The sequence below is a fragment of the Miscanthus floridulus genome, chromosome 1 (genome assembly GCF_019320115.1).
Source record: "Miscanthus floridulus cultivar M001 chromosome 1, ASM1932011v1, whole genome shotgun sequence".
NCBI lineage: Eukaryota > Viridiplantae > Streptophyta > Magnoliopsida > Poales > Poaceae > Miscanthus > Miscanthus floridulus.
In genome coordinates this window covers 29,080,516-29,100,500 of record NC_089580.1, presented here as the reverse complement: position 1 = coordinate 29,100,500, position 19,985 = coordinate 29,080,516, and the positions used below count along the sequence as shown (strand labels likewise).

Genomic DNA, 19,985 nt, shown 5'->3' with positions numbered 1-19,985 from the left:
GGGCCACGTTAAGCCTGCTGTTAATCATATTGGGTAGGCTGACGCGTCGTGCCCTGAAATCACCCCAGACACGGAAAAAAGACTGGTCTGCCGTGGGCATACTATGCATCGAGCAGTGTCGGGCCGTGCCTAGGCCAGGACAAAACAAGAGACTATGGGTTGGTTGATGGGCCTAGGGTTGTTTAAATGTTTAGCCATCTATAAATCTATATACTCTGAGGCCTGGTTTAGTTCAAAAAAATTTTCACCCCAAACTATCACATCGAATCTTGCGGCACATGCATAGAGTATTAAATATAGACGAAAAAAAACTAATTGCACCGTTTGGTTGGAAATCGCGAGACGAATGTTTTAAGACTAATTAGTCCATGATTAGCTATAAGTGCTACAGTAACTAACATGCACTAATGATAGATTAATTAGGCTTAATAAATGCGGCTCGCAGTTTCCAGGCGAGCTATGTAATTAGTTTTTTTTATTAGTATCCGAAAATCCCTTCCGACGTCTCCGAAATATTCGATGTGACCTCCACAAATTTTGAACTAAACACCCCGCTGTATTTTCAAGTCCTACGGCGCAACCACACGGAGACTGTCAGTCTGTCACACTGAGACTGGGAGGGCGCAGTTAATGCTGCAGCTCCAACGTTGTTGTCACAGGGGCGTCCGGCCTGCCGCGCATCTACAGTGGAGATTTAAGTACACGCCTGCCGTCGCCCACAGTCCACACGGATAGAGCCGTGCGTTGCCCCGCTCCGGCGCCGCGCGGTCCGGGCCGCGTCATTACGACAGCGCTGCCGAGTTCGTTGGCCGTCTTTGCCGCGCCGGCCACGTACCGTTCGTGCTACAGTCACATGGGCTTGTTTGGTTTCAGACTGGCCAGACTTGCCTGGAGCTCGCGTGAGTCCCAGGCGTCCGATTTTCCACGCCTGGGGACAGGATCAATCCAAACACGCCCCGACGACTCACCCTGGGGCTGGGTTTGTTCAGCTCATGCTGACGCGAGATGGATGCATGGATCTGTCATCATGATCAGGCGCTGCATGCTGGCTGTTCGCCTGTTCCGCCGCGCTGTGAAGGGTGCAGCATTTGTGGCCAGGCGTACCACCCACGTACGGGCACCGGACAGCTTAGGCCCTGTTTAGATCCTACCCAAAATTCAAAAATTTTCAAGATTTTCTGTCACATCAAATCTTGCGGTACATGTATGGAGCATTAAATGTAGGTAAAAAGAATAACTAATTGCACAGTTTGCCCATAATTGGCGAGACGAATCTTTTAAGTCTAAATAGTTCATAATTGGACAATTTTTACCAAATACAGACGAAAGTGCTACAGTAGCTAAAAGTCAAAAAAAAAAAAAATTCCGCATCTAAACGGGGCGTTATTAGCTCCGTGCTCGGTGCGGATTCACCACGTGAGCCGCACAGGATGACAGGACGCGGGCGGCAATCGCAGCACAGGTTTACTAGCGAAGAGCAACGACATGTGTGTAGTAGGACTGCAGGTAGAATGGCATGGCACCTGTGCTGCGCAAAGAAATGGTCGGTCCATCGATCTGGATCTCATCTGGGTAACAGACTAACAGTTACAAATCGTACCGTTCCATCCCTCTCCCCTCCGGTTTACCAGAAGGGCACAAGCTGAGAATATACCGATGCAATGCATAGAGGTTTATTATCAGTCGTCTTTATGGAAAAAAAAGAGAGAAAAACATGGTGCCTACAACGACTTTGCAGAATTACTACAGATCGTCGAGAGCAAAAAGTATCAAACCGAAACTGTATATTTACAGCCGAATAGCAGCAATGGCCACCGTCACTTCAATCACTACTACCTCAACAATCACCGTCTTACCGGGACCTGCTTTAAGATTTTACCTTGCATGCCGCTACCATGGATCGATCGGAGTTTACTCTCCACGGTAACCCAAACTAAACATGCACCACCGGCCGGCCGGCAACTTTGCTGGACGTCGATCCGATCGAGCATGCACACGCATGGGAGACACGCACCAGCAGACACACACGAGCTGAGATTCCCGGCCCTCACGACGACCCCAGCCGGTACATGCCGTCCGCCATGAACGGCGGCGGCCTGTCCATGTACAGTGCCGCGGTGCCCTGCGGGACGTGGAACCCGCCCTCCATCATCGCGAACGGCATGTCCTCCGACGCAGGCTTCCAGTGCCGCTTCCGCTGGTTGATGAACCAGTTGTTGATCTGCTTCTGGTCCAGCCCTGTCATCTCTGCCAGCGCCATCTTCTCCGTCTCCTGACAATAGATGAGTACGTACTCGCAACAGTCATGCATCAAAAGCTTCAGTTTTTCTTTGGCAATGCAACACAGTAGTTGCCATACAAGAAGAGCTTGAATTAGTAATGCATGGATGGATATATATAGGGTTTAGCTTACAGAAGGATAGGGCCATTTGTAGTGCAGCTCCCACCAGTGCAACAGCTTCTGCCTCGCTTCCTTGGGGAGCTTCCCTTTCTTCTTCCTCTTGGAGAACTCCTGGCGAAGGCCGCCCAGGTAGCCGCCGTACTTCCTCAGGAGCTGGTGCTTGAGCTCCATGTCCTCGGCGCAGGGATCGATCTCTTCAGGACAGCTCGCGTCCTGATCATCCTCGGACGACCCGGACACCTCACAGTTACTGTCTGCAGTTAAAGATGATGATCAGCAACCAACAAAGTTGGTTAAAGTTTGCTTGCCACACTTTAATTATTGGTTCCAAAGATAATAAAGATTAGCTAGACCACTTCTGACAACGTTTGCGTGGTAACCAAAGGGCCACACGAATTACAAGCCAACAAGCTCCCAATTAATTCAGCCTGTTTAGATAGGTGGTGTGATGGTACGAATGAACAGTCTTGCTCTGATCAAATACTGCTCATGCACATATATACAGTATTCTCCCCCACCTAGGCTTCAACGCACCCCTCACACATCCCGCAGTCTATGGTAAAATAGAAACCAATGGAAGTCAATCAAAGCAAATATGGAAGTCAGTCAAAACAAATAGAAATGAGGGATGCGTGACTCCGATCAAGGCAATTTTCAGCACATCCAGCAGTCTACGGTAAAATGGAAACCAATGGAAATCAATCAAGACAAATATGGAAGTCAGTCAAGGCAAATAGGAAGGACGGATACGTGACTCCGATCAAGGCAATTTTTAGAATTGTCATTATAATGGAAAAACCCACACCGATCCCGGCCCCATCTGACGCGCCCCTTCCAAAACTCTCCGTGCCGTTCTGGTATTGCGTCAATAAGTAATGGCGACAGACCTGCCAACATACCCACTTGCATGTTTCCGTCAAGAACACGTGGGACCTGGTTTGGTGATCCCATACGTCAGTAGGAGCAGTGGAGCGTCTGCAGCGTGGCTAAACCTGGAAAGGTCTACCCCTTTCTTCTCATAAAATACCAACAGCGGACAAGGAAGCAAAACGGGTCACTTACAGTCCGAGCCCACAGAGAGGAGATCAATGAAGAGGTTTAGCACATTTGGTTTTGCCTATTTTTTTTAAAAAAAATAGAAGAAATATCCGGTTTCATCCTCCAAAGAGAGAAGTTAGACCACTGTGTTACAAAAGTAACACACTACACGCCCCGACCGAGTTTACAAAATAAACGAACTGACTTGACACGTGATTATGAAAATAAAAGGCCATTATGAAATAGAACACGCAAGCTAGAGACAATTAGCTTTGTTCTAATTTTTAGATATATAGCTTTTGCTATGCACCTAAATATACATTATGTCTATATACATAGTAAAAACTACTTCCTCCATTCTAAATTATAAGTCGTTTTGATTTTTTTGGTACATCTAATTTGTTATGCATTTAGACATAATAATATGTCTAGATACATAGCAAAATGGATGAACCAAAAAAGTCAAAACGACTTATAATTTGAAATAGAGGGAGTATGTATCTAGAAAAGCTGGAACGACTTACAATTTCAAACAGATGGTGTACTTAAAACTTACTTGATAAATCAGTTGATTATGCCAAGAAGAAATGTTTTTTTTCTTTTGTCCAATAATTTTCATTAGTTAGCTTTTTAATACCCGAAAATCATCTGAAGAAAGAAAAACAGGATGGGAGAGAGGGAGAAACCGAGGAACAACCAGATAAATATCCATCGCGGTTGCACACATATATTTACGACTATATCTACTATTTAATTTTAGAAAAGATCAAATACATTTTTTTCTTTCATTTATCAAAAGTGAATTATAGAGTTACTTTAAGAAGCTATATCTACTTTAAGAAGCTTGATACGACATCTTTGATTATTTGGGATGAAATTTGCATGAAGTGACCATGAAGATCTCTAAGACATGTTTAAGGACTTAGGCAGATTGTAAATTATATGGTTAATGCGAGAAATAACTTTATTATGCCTTGTTACGTGTAAGTGTTTCTCAGATTGTATATACATGGTCATATACAATTGTGTGAAAGTTGAACTCTAGAAACAAAAATCGTTGTTTGGTTGTTTCCATGTACATCCCTAAAATAAAGCCGTAGCGTTAGCACAAGCACTATACTAGTACAATTGAAATGGAAGTCAATTAAATTTCCTCTAAACCAACAACTTAACAGTGTCCTTGTCAGAAGATGTGTGCATTGAAATATAAAATGCTACGACGGTGACCTAAACCCCCTATGAAGTTAAACTCTTCAGCACTTATGCCATTCCAATTAGATCATAAGCACAATTTTTTCTACTCATACAAAAATAATTTAATTAAGAAGTGGTGGCATCATATTTCCCAATTATAGTCATGACAACACTAATCTAGCGAGAAGGCAGATGATAACTATGTTGTGTGAGTTGAGAACACCGGTGCCTTGGTGCTTGTGGCTTTGTTGGTAGCCTAGCTAATCTTAGAGGATGTGGCGACTTGGTGGTGTCAAGAGGAAGCCATTGCATACCAGCTTGGAGTCTTGTAGCATTCTACAATAGCTAGCCCTACATGCATGGCAGGGTTCAGTTCAGTGAAGGACACTATCAGTAGATGCACAAGCGACAACGATATGGTGTGACTCTTTATAGCGGACTATGGCCGCTAGCCATGCAAAGTAGTGGTTAGATTGGGCGAGACATATCGTCTCACGACACAGGCGCTAATGAATTCTTATCGACATGTTGGCTTCCTATAGTTTGATGACGATGTTGCAGTATGAAGGCCACCGCCGCTGTGTGTAGTTTGGCACGTTTTCTCTTTCTTGGAAGTGGCAATGGTGAAAGGTGGTTGTGTGGTTGTGTTGTGTTTTTGTGGTGCATATTGATGTCCTAATCCAATAATTTGGTTGTTTTTGTGGTGCATATTGATGTCCTAATCCAATTTGGTTTTCTTTTCGTTGTGGTGTGTATTGAAGTATGAGATCAATTTAAACACTTCCCTTCGAGCAACTGTGTACTCTATATAAATAACCTATGAGACTTAATACAAATCATCCAATATTTGATACAAATCATCTAATATTTGCAATATTCACATCCTCACATGGTATAGAACTGGCGGTGTTCCAAAGCCACTGCCTTGGTAGCATCCGCCGCATCAACCCTCGAAAGATGATCACATCACTCTCCCAGGGTCTGCAACCCATAGTTTAGTGTTCACGTTGTCTACTATTGTTCGGCCTACAGTTTTTCCTAATATTTTCTAGATGGGGTTTTCTATATCTCAATCACAAATTGGGTTGCATCTCACTGTTGATCATTAACGATCACATTTCATGTCCACCTCTAGATAATGACATGGCTTGACCCTCGTCAACAAGACTACGTCCTTTGTACCAATCGAGAACCCATCTACTCGATTATTGTCACATTAGATCATCATCGTTGGTCTGTTGTCGATGACTAATACAAACCATCGCACCTCCGAGAACCAACGGTATGTGACCATGCCATTATCAACACGATAGCTACCCAATTGGGCAGTAGTCGTGCTTCATGCCGCTAGTCCTCTTCATCGTGCAAGGTATTGATTTGAGTTAGCACATTCCTGCTCTCTAGCTACCAAAGTTGTCCCATTGAGATCACCGCACTACTAGTGAAGCCGGCGTTCGACCAGATTACACTAATTCTGTGCACGAGTATGCTAGTGTTGGTGCTTTGGACCTGCAACTCTCTCCTCCATGGCGATGTCCACAATGCACTGTTCTCGGCTACCTTGGCAACAAAAGGCTATTATCGTCTACTTTGTTGGTTTCCCCTCCATTCTAAGCGTCTGCCTTGCTCACACTATGACAGCGGGGGAGGAGGAAATGCTAGAGTATATGACATGGATTTGAAAGGATTCCATGCATTGATATAGTAGGATAGGATTGGTTTCCATCTCTATCTCTGAACTTGCTTGAGATCATCAAGCCGCCTTGTACTTTATATAAATAGCCTAGACTTCATATAAATCATCCAATATTAGCGTTATTTATATTGTCCCACTTTCATAAGGTAGTGGTACACAGTGTTATAGCAAAACATTAAATAATGATTAATATTTTGATTTTTTTGTTTCGAATAATGTTTTTAGGATGAAGGTTGATTCATAGCAACTCACCAGTTAACAATTATTAGCCAATATATGGATAAACCGGTAGCCTATGAAAGATTTTATACGATATGTACTGGTTTTAACATCACTAGTAGTTGGGGCCTTAATAATGATAACATATAAATTTACACATTCCTTATCAAAAAATTATACTATAATCATTCATATAAAAGCAAATTCTACTAACTTTCAATCTAAACATGCAAGCTATCCATGTTATTTCCTACTAAATGCCACATTATCTTCCACTAACTTTCAATCTAGATCTATATCTATATCTATTATAAAAGCAAACTATTGATTAGATAATACATATATCTATTATAGATCTCTTCATGCAGGAAATCCACTTCATCCCCCACAAATAAATGCTCAAACTGTCCACACCATCCTCACTAAGTACAATTACTAATTTCAATTTGTCAAAAATCTGCATTCTATCCTATATCTATATCTATATCTATTATAAAAGCAAACCATACTAACTTTCAATCTCAACATGCAATATATCCACGTCATTCCCCACTAGCCGCCTTCGATCTCTCCATACAAAAAATCCACTTCATCCCCCACCAATGGCTAAAACAGTCCACATCATCCCCGCTATGTGCAATTACTATTTTTAGTCTATCAAAATACAAGGCATGCATCTACATCATGCTTTTTGTTTGCATTTGCCATCCCATCGTCTTATAAATCAGTCTGGTACTCCATTAGTTTTCTTATTGGATTATACCATTAGCTTGCCCAGTTTTGATCCGAACCTATACAATAACATGCAGGTCCAGCTCATGCATGCAATGCATGGGTATCCTTCTAGTTATTATTGTATAAAGGAAGTGCATATCCTTATTTGGTAGGGTCATTAGGTGTGCCATCGTTGTAAACAAACAGTTCATTGATTCCAGGTGTTTCTTTTCTCTTATTACGGGCCATTCACTGTGGATCAAGCAATCATACACAGGAGAACAGTCTCACAAACTATTCCGTTTCATCCATATGCCTCCAACGAGTGCAGATTAATAACCATACAGTCAGAGAACATATATAGTATGCTTCTATTCACCAAATAAAATACTGTGGGAAGAAGCCTAGCTACATGCAGATTGCAAGTAATGTTGTATATGTACACTAGCATGGGTGCCCAGGCTTCGCGTGGGAATGAGGTGGGAAAAAAAAGGGATTTTTTTATTCAGCTGACACTTTTCTTTTTTCGGGAAAAAAAATAAAAGAAAACTTATCGGACGCTGGATGAACAGCAACGCTCCTCAAATTTAAAGTTCTTATATAGATATAGATAGATATGTTCTGATGAATGTTGGGGCAGCTATCCTGAAGCCATGGCCCAATTGCCATTCAGTTTTCACGCAGCATGCAAAAACATAATGTAGATTTCGTTCCATATTTGATTTGGGGGCAAGCAAGTAATGAGAATTGATGAGATCTGTAAAGTTGTAATACATTGTAGAGAACATGTGATTGTATTGTATAGCAGCAGATGGAGGAAGGGCTGTGCATCGTACAACATACAACCATACGTACAGGTTATTCAGACACTTGCTATTTTGCCCTGTGTAGATATGAACTGCTAAATTATGTGCATCCGGGATTTTTTTTAATCTACGTAATACTATAAATACTATATTAGATCTAATCTCGTCATGACTAAAGTTGAATGATCCAAAAAACAACGTGATACTACAAAAGTGCTCCAGAAAATATGCATGATACTGTGTACCCTATAACGAAGCCATCTATTTTAAGAAGAGTTAAATACACCAGCGGCACACTTAAGCCCATGAACTTGCAAAATGCATTTCTAGGTCCTTGTACTTGTTAAGCGGTGCACCATAGGCCCATGCCAGCCATGTGGATGTTTTTTTGCTGACGTGGCACGCTAGCATGGCATGTATTTTTCAATTAACCCCTCACGTTAGTTATCCTTATTAAAAATAGACCCTTCTTTCTCTCTCACCGTCCCGCTTGCTGGAGCACGCTGTCGAGAACGTGGCCGCGGGCTACTCCACGCCCCTCGGCCAAGCCTCCCGACACCGCAGTTGCCGCGCGAGCTCCTCCGCTGCCGACTGGAGCACGGCCGCCGCCGTTGGCCAAGTCACCTGCCCCCGGGCCGCCGGTCGCCGACGCAGGGGGCCGCGCGGGGCTGGCCGCCACCCACGGGCACGGAGGTCGCGCGAGGGAGGACGCGGGCACTCAGGCGCGGAGGACGCGCAGGGCTGCAGCTAGGAGGTTGCGCGGGCTGCCTGCCGCGAGCGCGAGCACGGTCGCAGGGCGCTGGCCGCAGGGCGCACTGCGCGCAGCCAGTCGGGCACGCGGGTTGTACGGCGAGACCAGATGCATGGCCTCTGGAGTCTTGCCAGCTAGCTAGCTTCTTGCACGCGTTCGAAGGGCGGAAGGTTCTGCTTGGTTGACTCAGTCCCTGAGGACGCTGTAGAGCTCGACGAGGCGGGTGTCGAAGCAGAGGCTGCGTGTGGCAGCGGCGTCGTGGCTGCAACCGTTGTGACAGCTACCGATTCACCTGCTCCGCCATCTCGACGAAGGGGAGCACATCGGAGTGGAAGTGTGGAACCATGTGCGCTCACCCTTGTCAACAACGACCCAGGCCGGCACGCCCGCCAGCTCCCGCGAGGACGTGTCACTGCCCGCACCGGCAGCGTCGAGGTCCACGAGGCGACCACCAGGCTTGGCGTGACCCAGGCGGAGGTCCCCCATCTGGTCGTAGCCGCACCCGAGTACCCGACCGCGGCCACGCCCGCCTCCGGCGCGTGCTGCGCGGTCATGCGCGCACACAAGGAGCCCCGCATCGTCGTTGTCCATCGTTCTTGTGAGCATGTTCCCCCACGGCGTTCGGTGCTCGACATTATGCCGCTTCAGCTCTAGCGCCGCCACGCACGTCTGACAAATGCTGGGGACCCTCGGCGTCCGATCCAGAGCTCCTCGCTGCGTGTTCTCTTCCCACAACAGCCAATCACGTGGGCGAGATGGTTGCAGGGCGACAGGTAGATAGGGGCTTCGGAGGAGGATGCGACGGCGGTGCCGTACGTCAACGTGCCTCGCCCGGGCAGGAAGTGGGAGCGGAAGCCGTACGTGACGCCGATGCAAAACACGAAGACATTGCCTCGACGAAGACGAGGTGGCCCTTCCCCTGCCACTCGAGTCTGGCACCGGTGATGCAGAACACGACGACGGCCTTGGTTGGCGAGGTGAGCGACGGCGTGAGCGCGAGCGACATGTGGCAGGAGGTGTTGTATGCCATGGTGAGGTGGGCGACGGCAAGCGCTAGCGACACGCGGCCACGGTCTCGACAGCGCGTTGCTCCAGCAAGCGGGATGGTGAGAGAAAGAGAGAAGGGTCTATTTTTAATAAGGATAACTGATGTGAGGGGTTAATTGAAAAATACATGCCAGGCTAGCGTGCCATGTCAGTAAAAAATGTCCACGTGATTGGCATGGGCATGCGATGCACCCCTTAATAAATTTAGGGATTCAGAAATACATTTTCCAAGTTCATGGATCCATATGCGCAGACACAAGTTCAAGGGCCACCAATATATTTAACTCTTTTAAGAATTTATCCATCGGCAAAGCATAAAACCATGTCAGAGTGCGCGGGCAGTAGCAAACGATATGTATGCTCCAAAGTACAAAGGCATGTGTAGAAGCAAAAAAAAAAAAAAAAAAAAATCGGACAGGATTCTTTTTCTAATGCATAACTACCACTGTTTTTTTTCATGTAAACACTATGGTCACAAAAAATGTCATTTTGAATGAACTTTACAAGTAATTTATGTATCATGTATATATCAAACATAGCTGTTCTAGAATATTATAGAACTATAATACAAGATAAATCAACTTATCATTAATTACATCTTCGTGTAATTAACCTGGGTTCCTTAATTTTATTACTATTATATTTACTATTACTGTTATTATATGTATCACTATAGTACTACATGAGCAGATGGTTATTGAAAGAAACAGCGGCGCTACCAATGACTAGGAAGGATGCAAGCAACCATACATATGACAAGTACTCAAGTGTGTCATAGCTTGGGTTCTTGTACCCTACTGTAGGAGTAGATCAAGAGACAAAGCAAACAGTATAGCAACAGTACATTTATCTATCTCGAACAGTACTGAATCCGCTATTTATTTGGAGACCCATAATCGTCCATTTCGTTAGGCTTATAAGCCATATTTTTCAGTCAACGAATAATATTTTTCTCTCACAACAAATAAGTCATATTTTTAGCCATGACTTATTAGCCAGTGACCAGATTACCACCACACGTGCGGCCCAATTTCCAACCACTAACTGTATATGCCTACTAAACGAGCTTAGGTATAGTACTTTGCTTAGTTGTATGAATCTCCCTTTCTTACTAGCTACACACAAAGGTATATAGGAGTACAACAACACACAGTGAAAGACATACAAGACGTGTGTGGGTGGTAAATAAAACTAAGAAACAGTGATGGCTGAATATAGAGAAACTAGTAACTCTGATCTGATGTGGTTCGTCAGTAACAGTGCATGTAACTGAAGAGGGTATCCAAAATTGAAAATTGTGCCCCAGCGTCATTCCATGGCACATCAGGTCTCCAATATTGCATTATACGATGCGAGTTAAAGCCAATAAACGAGAGGTGGAGAGCCATGAAACCTGGAGCTAACAGTGGCCTCGTGATGCTCACTATACTACTACTGATAAGTGCTCTCTATTATGCCTCAATCATCAAACAAGTGGACTAATGCATGCAAACCTTATCCCCTCTCCCCGAATAAACAAAGCAACAAAAATCACCCGTATCAGCAGCACGAATCCAAAGCGGGGGGGGGGGGGGGGGGGGGGGGGGGGGGGGGGGGGGGGGGGGGCGGGGAAAGCTGGCTCAGTTCCATGGCATAAACCCAACAACATTTCCCGATGTGGTAAGCTACCTGTCTGCAACGAACCATAGAGAAATAGTTACCGGAGATCGAGCCGAGCTGCAGCTGCCTCTCCACGCTCTTGAAGAACTCCGTTGCCTCCTGGATCGGCCGCGCCATCTCCTCCTGGAACTTCACCAGCATGTTGCAGTAGGCCTCCTGCATCAGAGTGACAAGCAGGTGATGCGGATGATTATTTGAGATGGATACCATGCATGGACAAAGAAGTATCGCATGCGACGAATCCATCGATGGATCAAAGGAGCGTAGGTACCATGAACTGGTCGAGCTCCGGGTCAGGCCGTGTCGTCGGCTCGCGCCACCGGCTTGGCCCCGGCTGTGCGTCCAGCTTCGCCGCCATGGCCGAGAGCCTATCCGACACATCCGGAGGCGCGCCGACCTATATATATATATGCAATCGACAACATAATCGAATCCAAGACATATAGCAGTAGCTAGTAAGATTTTATTTTATACAGAGTTAAATGCATGAGAGACCTTTAAACTTATCATGGGTGTCACTTAGGTACGTAAACTTGAAAAATGAATTTGTAGATACGTAAACTTGCTAAATGATATACTGTAGGTCCATACTTGCCATGTGGCAGGAAAATATGCACCCAACCCCCTGAAAAAATATGCCCCTAAACATATCAGCCTGCGATGGAGGAGATGAAGACGCCGCTGCTCGTGTGCGCGCTGCCTCCCTCTGCTATGTCCTCGCCAAGGCCATCGCCGTGTTCTGCGTCGCCGGCGCAGGACTCGAGTGGCAGGGGAGGGGCCACCTCGTCGCCGTCGAGGCCATGTTCCTCATGTCGGTCGAGCTCGTCGTCGCCCACCTCGCCATCGTGTAACGCGCCTCCTGCCGCAAGCGCCGACACCTACTCGTCTACAGAATCGACGTCAAGGGAAGAGAACATACAGCGACGTGTGCGGCGCTCTGGATCGGAAGCCGAGGGTCCTTGTCCTTGCGCTCTGCTGACCGCGGTCCTGTCGCGTCGAGGCGCTGCGCTCGCCTGCTGCGGCCAATGGCCTCGCTGCCCTCCACGACCGAGCGCCCTCTGCCTGTGCTGCTGCCTCGCTCCGTCCCAACGCCTTGGCACTCGACTGCCCTGCCGCGGTTTGAACCTTAACGCAATCGTGACAGCACGTCTGCACGCCATGCCCGTCGTCCACGCCGAGTACCTCTGTTCCTCGCCTCGTCCCGAGGCTGTGTGCCATCAATGCCTGCGCAAGTCGGTGCCCCAGCCACGACATAGACGCCAGCCCAAGCCCCAGCCGAGCCTCTGCCTGCCCTGCCTCGACGGCAATAAAAGCCGTGTTCCAGCTTCACGGTCGCCCTTTATTCCTCTTCCAAATTCGCCCACTATAGTGAACGTCGGCCCAATTACTTGCACCCACGGCTTCTTTAGGAAGCAAGGGGGTGTTTGGTTTCTACAGGTCATCCTAAAATTTCTGTCACATCGAATGTTTAGACACATACATGGAGTATTAAATATAGACTAATTACAAAACTAATTACACAACTTGCGATTAATTTGCGAGACGAATCTTTTAAGTCTAATTAGTCCATGATTTGACAACGTGGTGCTACAGTAAATATATGCTAATGACAGGTTAATTAGGCTTAAAAAATCGTCTCGCAAATTAGCCTCTATCTATGTAATTGGTTTTGTAACTCATCTATATTTAATACTCTTTATTAGTATCTAAACATTCGATGTGACATGAATTTTAAGAGCGACTAAAGAACCAAACACGCCCTTAGCAAGCCATAGGACTTGACATCGCTGCGAGCCATCGATGGTACAGGACGGATGGATTTTCATATCTTGCATATTTTTCAGGGGGTTGGGTGTATATTTTTCTACCACGTGATAAGTCTGAACCTACGACGTATCATTTAACAAGTTTACGTACTCAGAAATACATTTTCTAAGTGACACACCGTAATAAGTTCAAGAACCTCTCGTATTTAACTCTTTTATATATATACATCTCCTGAGTTCCTGATTAAACAAGTCCTGTGCATGGATGCTGGCTTGTACTAACCTTTTGGCAGTCCAAGTAGGCGGCGAGGAGAGCCGAGTACTGGGGGTGCGACATGATCTTGGCCTTGATGGTGTCTGCATCCCCATCCGCCGCCGGCGACATCTCTCCCTGTACTATTGCTGCCGCGTCCTTCTGATGGCTATGCTGCTGCGCTGCCGACGGGTCGGCCAGTAACTGTTGCAACGCGATGCGTGAGCTGTGGTGCTGATGGTGCTGCCCGTCCGGCGGCGGAAACACCTGTTCTGCCGACGACGTTGATGCCGGCAGCGGAAGCTGCAAGAAGGAAGCAGCAGCCTTGGAGGAACTGCTCCCACCTCCGCCAAGATCCCCGAAGCTATCCATGGCTTTTGGCTAGCTTCTTTATTTCCACTGTGTCAATAATCAAAAGACAGATCGAAGAAGAAGAAGAAAACTGATGAGGCCAAGACGACTCAAGAAACCCTAGCTAAGGCTAAGCTAGCTAGCAATGGATCGGACGACGGGAAGGAAGAGATGAACTCAGGTAGATGCATGGTTGAGATAGATATTTAGGATAGGATCTGATTAGGAGATGGATCGATGAAGAGAGGAGGAAAGGTATACAGGAGTGAGTGATAATATGCGTGTGTGTGGCTGGTGGCTGGCTTTGTTCCCATGTAAAGTCAGAGTAAAGAGGAAGCAGCTCAGCTGTGCGCTGATGTTGCTAGCTGCCGCTGTTACACGCACAGGACGACAGCTGCGCCTGGGGAATACTCGGTCCGAATAGACAGGTACCAACCGAGATGCGAGGAGGTCTGAGGGGAGGAGGAGATCCGTACCAAGGTTGCAGACGCATCATACATATCACATGCAGATGCGTGATATTTTTTTCTTCTTCATCAGTAGTCCTATGCTTGCGACGTTTCTTGGAGCTGGACGGATTTTTTGAGGTTTCCATCAGTGTCGACGGCCTCTCTCTGCAGGCAGGGAGCAGGCAGGACTCAGGGACAGATGAATTGTTTCATCTACAAGCAGTAGCAAGCGTCACGTAGTGGGGACTGTAGAATGAAGTTAAAGGCTACAGCCGCGCGCGGTGGTGTTCCCGGCATGTCGTCTCTCTCCCCCTGTTTAGTTCCACTCCAAAATGTCAAATTTTTCAAGATTTTTCGTCACATCGAATATTTGGACGCATACATGAAGCATTAAATATAAATAAAAAATAAAACTAATTACACAGTTTAGACGAAATTCACGAGACGAATCTTTTAAGCCTAATTAGACTATGATTGACACTAATTGCCAAATAACAACGAAAGTGCTACGGTGTCATTTCGTCAAAAATTTTTACCATCGGAAAAAGTCTACTCCACCCCCTCAACTATGGGAGGTGGTCTACATAACCCCCTCAACTATGAAACCGTCTATTTTACCCCCTGAACTTTCCAAAACCGTCTATTCTACAGTAACAGCGGCCTGCTACAGTGCCAGTGCTTTGAATTTCTTTTTATTTTCGGTGAATTTTTGAAAAATCATAGTAAATCATAAAATGAAAAATCTAATTTTATTAGACTCCATATGAGTAGATCTACACAGTGAATATATAATACGGTATGCTTTAGTACAAATTTTTTTTTTAGCCTTAGATTAATTGAAAAATCTAATTTTGTCTATAATTAATTGGAATAATTCATAGCTGCAGCTTCTATGGTCCAATTATGGTGAAATTTTTATGGTACGCTAATTATTGTATGCTTGAACTATAGTAAAAATTTCGTACTCATTGGACTATGTATAACTTAGTTATAGATAAATTCTAATTAATTACAGACAAAATTGGATTTTCCAATTAATCTAAAGCTACAAAAAAATTTTGTACTAAAACATACCGTATTATATATTCACTGTGTAGATCTACTCATGTGGAGTCCAATAAAATTAGATTTTTCATTTTATGATTTTTCTATGATTTACTATGATTTTCAAAAATTCACCGAAAATAAAAAATTCAAAACCAAGGTACTGTAGCACCCCTGCTGCCACTGTAGCAGGCCCGCTGTTACTGTAGCAAAACCGGCGCTGAAAACCCACCCAGGGGGTAAATTAGACGGTTTTGGAAAGTTCAGGGGTAGAACAGACGGTTTTATAGTTGAGGGAGTTATGTAGACCACCTCCCATAGTTGAGGGATGGAGTAGACTTTTTCCTTTTACCATCTAAACGGTACCTATGCCTACCACTATGTGTTTAGCCGCTTGACCCCTCCTTTTCACTAAGATGGAAAGATTCTTGGTGAAGTAACATGCTACTAGCTGGTGCGTGTTCATACCGCCCGTACGTGTCATCAGTTGGCGCCTTCTCGCTCAATCTCATGTCTCTCCACCTCCGGTGATCTGGTCTTTCTCCATGTCAAGATTTCTAGTGATAAATCAAAGCCAAGGTTATGTTGAATTAATGGTAGCGAAAAACATGGCATATATCCTCTGCCGAAGATACTAATCCACCAAGCTTTGTCGTCCCAAGTCAACATTTTAAAACTCGCACCGGTTATTGTTGGCAGTAAATACCCCTCCACGACAAATTGCCTAACAAATAAAATTATATACCCGTACCTATACGGCTATACCTATGGATAACATTACATCCGCGCCCATCGGGTATGATACCTGCAAGAGCCCATGGGCGGAGCTATACTCAACTTAGGGGTTGTTTGGATTTGGTCCTAAACTTTAGTTCCTCCTAAATGGTTAGTCCCATTTAGTTACTCTAGAGTTACTAGAGAGGAATAAAACCCATTTAATTATAGTGTCGGTGCAGAATGTGATCAACTAGTGAATATTTGTAGTTTTATTGTACGTTATGATCGGAGGTGGCCTAGCACTCAATGACATAGGATTTATACTGGTTCGGGCAACATGCCCTACATCCAGTCAGGGTCGGTTGGTGACTTTATTCCTGAGCCTAGGTACTCGAAGTTTGCAGTGGGGTTACAAATGAGAAGGAGAAAGATGGGGAGTACAAGAGGTCCGGTCGGCTCCGACCGGAAGGGCCGAGAGTGACAGGAACTTCGCTATGAGCTAGGTATTCAAGTGTGTGCTTGCGGTCGGAACTTGGTGGTTCTGTAGTTGTGAGCTATAGATCTAAGGAACTCTAGCCTACTGGAATCGGTCTTCGATCATTCGGTCCCCTCTGTTGGAGGGAGTCTATCCCCTTTTATAGATGAAGGGGATGGCTTTACAGATAAGAGGGAGAGGGTATGAATGTTTTTAAGCCTTGTTGCCCACGCTGACAAGGATCAGATAGTGGTAGACCCCCACAACGCTGTTGATGCACTGTAGAATGTCAGGTGCACGTGGGAGATGTCGTTGTCTTCTTCAGGAAGGGTTGACGTCAGTACCTGCAAAAAACTGTTTGATACCTAGAGGTATGTGAGGAGCCTCGCTATGTTCACCCGATATGGTAAATCCTGGTGTCCATACCGCTATCGATGTCCAGGGACACGCGGAGGGTTACCGTATGGGAGTTTTAGCGGCCCCTATAATACTGTAGTGGGAGATGTCAGCGCCTACAATACTGTTTATGTCAGGGTGGTCGCAGAGTGTTGTTCTATGCAGGGTATGGTCCCTGGTATAGTGGTTTTGACTTGTGAGCCTTGCCTTGCCTTTCTCCGCACGCCTTCTGGTTCCTTTCGGGCGGACGTCCTCGGTCGGATGGCTCCAGTCAGCTCTGAGTGCGCCGGTCGAAGAAGAGCAGTGAGCAGGGTTCCTACGAGCCCTGGTTGGAGGGACGTGGGGTTAGAGTCGGAAGTAGGGCTCGAGGCAGGCCTTTCGATCGAAGAGGCCGTCTGGAGGCGGCTGAAGCCCGAATTGAGTGCTCCAGCTGGAGAGGTGGGCCGAAGTAGCTGATGAGCAGGCGTTGCTCTTCTTGGGCCTGGCCTTCCGGTCGGTTGCTGGACCGTTCCTTTGCCCTGTTGTTTTTAGATTCTTGGGCCGAGCCTTGGCGCAGAAGCCGATCCCCGAGAGACCCTGGGTTTATGAACCCGACCTATAGTGTTTGGATAAAAAGTGACTAAATAGGACTAGATTTACGAGCTCCTAGCTGAACCAAACACCCCCTTAGTGGGTGTGGCTGCACCCACAAAAAAAATATATAATATTTTAGATATGAATGATTAGAGTTAAAATAGTTCGATTAATTGGGATGAACCTGGTGAACTTATATTTTCATTAGAGGAAGTATGTATGTACTCATGCAGGCGATAAGATGGTATTTGTAGAAGAGATAGCATCCTAATTACCTAGTTTTAATCATGTTGGACTCTTCATCATGAAGGTAATTTGTGGGGTACATCGTTCAATAGTTATCTATATCATAAAGATAAACCTAACTAGCAATTTATCTTGCCATGCAAAATGTCCACATCAGCATCCACTAGAACATCCCACTAGCACATTTAACTATCTCGCCATGTAAAGTGTCCACATCAGCATCCACTAACACATGGTATTTTGTCTTCATTCAAGCTATTCACATTACGAGTGGAATCCAGGTCTGTCGGTTGTGACGGAGTCGCCATAGCCCTCATGTGGCATTCCACTGCTCCTTAACCCGCGTCCCGACAGATGCCCGGGTCATTTCGGAGATCGACTTAGGTGGCCCACTGGCCTTTCCTTGATAGAGATTCTGTGGGCATGTCTCGAGGTTAGGATCAAACGAGAAGGTTGAGATGACCCTGTCTGCTTCTGAGCAGATTATGCGAGGGCCGCTGGGGCTCATCTGTGTTTTCTCCCCTAGCTCTATTTGACACGAGGTGGCCTCGAGCCCTTTGCGAGCCAGGCTTTGAACCCTGGTCGGTCTTTGCTCATGTCGAATGAGGCAACTACCGCTTCATGACACAACACAGAGCATTGTGATGCATTTAATTGCATATGCGATGCTCTGGATGTATGGGATGAAATGAATGACTATATGAATGAATGTGTGAATGCGTGTATGAGTATGGATGAATGAATTTTCATGTATCAAAAAAATAAAGTAAGAGGGATTGATAGCTTTACCTTGATGACTCAAGTGACAAGCTTTGAGGAGTTTTTATCGGATATGTCCGAATGGGATCCACGTTTGTCATTCGTGATGGAGTAGGCATGGCCCACATGTGGCATCCCACTACTCGTTACCTATTTCTCGATAATCACCTAAGACATCTGATCAACTCAGGAAGCCCGTTCGTCTCTCCTCGATGGAGATCCCATCATTAGGCCCTTCCAAGTCTAGCTTGGGAAGGAGGAGGGCTGTCCGTGTGTGGTTGCATTTTGTTTCCTATGCCCGGCGTGTGGAGTACCTCTCCGATGAAGTACACGGGTCGTTGAACCTTAAGGTGGTGTCCTGGCTCCTCCCTTTCGATGACTAGGGTGGTGCTCACTCTGTGGTTGCTTGCCACGACGTAGAGGAGGAGGGGTTCTCCCCATTCGAGAGCAACGAGGATTGGAGTACCTCTCAGTGACGCTTTGAGGCTCTCCAAAGCGTGCTGTGCTTCCTCAGTCCAGACAAAAGTGTCCATCCTTTTTAGAAGCTTGTAGAGAGGCATCCCTCACTCACCTAGCCAGGAGATGAACCGGCTCAGGGTGGCTAAGAAGTCGGTGAGCCTTTGTACGCCCTTGACATTGCATATAGGGCCCATGTTAGAGATGGCCATGATTTTTTCAGGGTTGGCCTCGATACCGTGTTCGGACATAATGTATCCAAGCAGCTTCCCCTTTGGAACCCCAAAAACACACTTTTTAGGATTTAGTTTGATGTTGAACCTTCGGAGGTTCGTGAATGTCGTAGCCAAGTTTGCGATCAGGTCACAAGCTTGAGCCGTTTTGACCACTATGTCATCAACATAGATGGCGATTGTTGGTTTTGGCCGTTTGACTTGGTCAGGCAGATCGAGCGGGTCGATTTGATCGGCGAAGCATTGCTGCATGCACCGTTGATAGGTGGCACCAGCGTTCTTTAGACCAAAGGGCATGATTACATAGCAGTATGAACCACATGGAGTGATGAATGAGGTTGTGAGCTGGTCAGACTCTTTCATCATGATCTGGTGATAGCCTGAGTAGGCATCTAGAAAGGAGAGGATTTCGTATCCTGAGGTGGAGTTGACTATCTAGTTTATGCGTGGTAGAGGAAAGTGATCCTTCGGACATGCCTTGTTGAGGCTAGTATAATCAACGCACATTCTCAATTTCCTGGTCTTCTTTTTTACAAGAACAGGATTGGCAAGCCAGTTGGAGTGGTATACCTCCTTGATGAATCTGGCTACCAGGAGTTTGGTGATCTCCTCGCCTATGACCCTACGCCTCTTATTATCAAAGCGACATAGGCATTGTTTGGTGGGCTTCGAGCCTAGGATGAGGCATAATGTGTGCTCGGTGACCTCCCGTGGTATGCTCGGCATTTCAGAAGGTTTCCAA

At 45.9% G+C, this 19,985-nt stretch overlaps 1 protein-coding gene across 1 annotated transcript; it reads right to left on the bottom strand.

Annotated features, from left to right (window-relative positions):
* Window positions 1-1,664: 1,664 nt before the first annotated feature.
* Window positions 1,665-14,177, bottom strand: LOC136477108 (homeobox protein rough sheath 1-like). The gene is made up of 5 exons (XM_066475137.1): window positions 13,575-14,177; window positions 11,797-11,922; window positions 11,567-11,681; window positions 2,414-2,655; window positions 1,665-2,272 (listed from the first exon to the last, which is right to left on the bottom strand). The coding sequence occupies exons 1-5, from the start codon at window positions 13,914-13,916 to the stop codon at window positions 2,048-2,050; spliced, it is 1,050 nt and encodes a 349-aa protein (XP_066331234.1). The 5' UTR covers window positions 13,917-14,177; the 3' UTR covers window positions 1,665-2,047.
* Window positions 14,178-19,985: the final 5,808 nt, after the last annotated feature.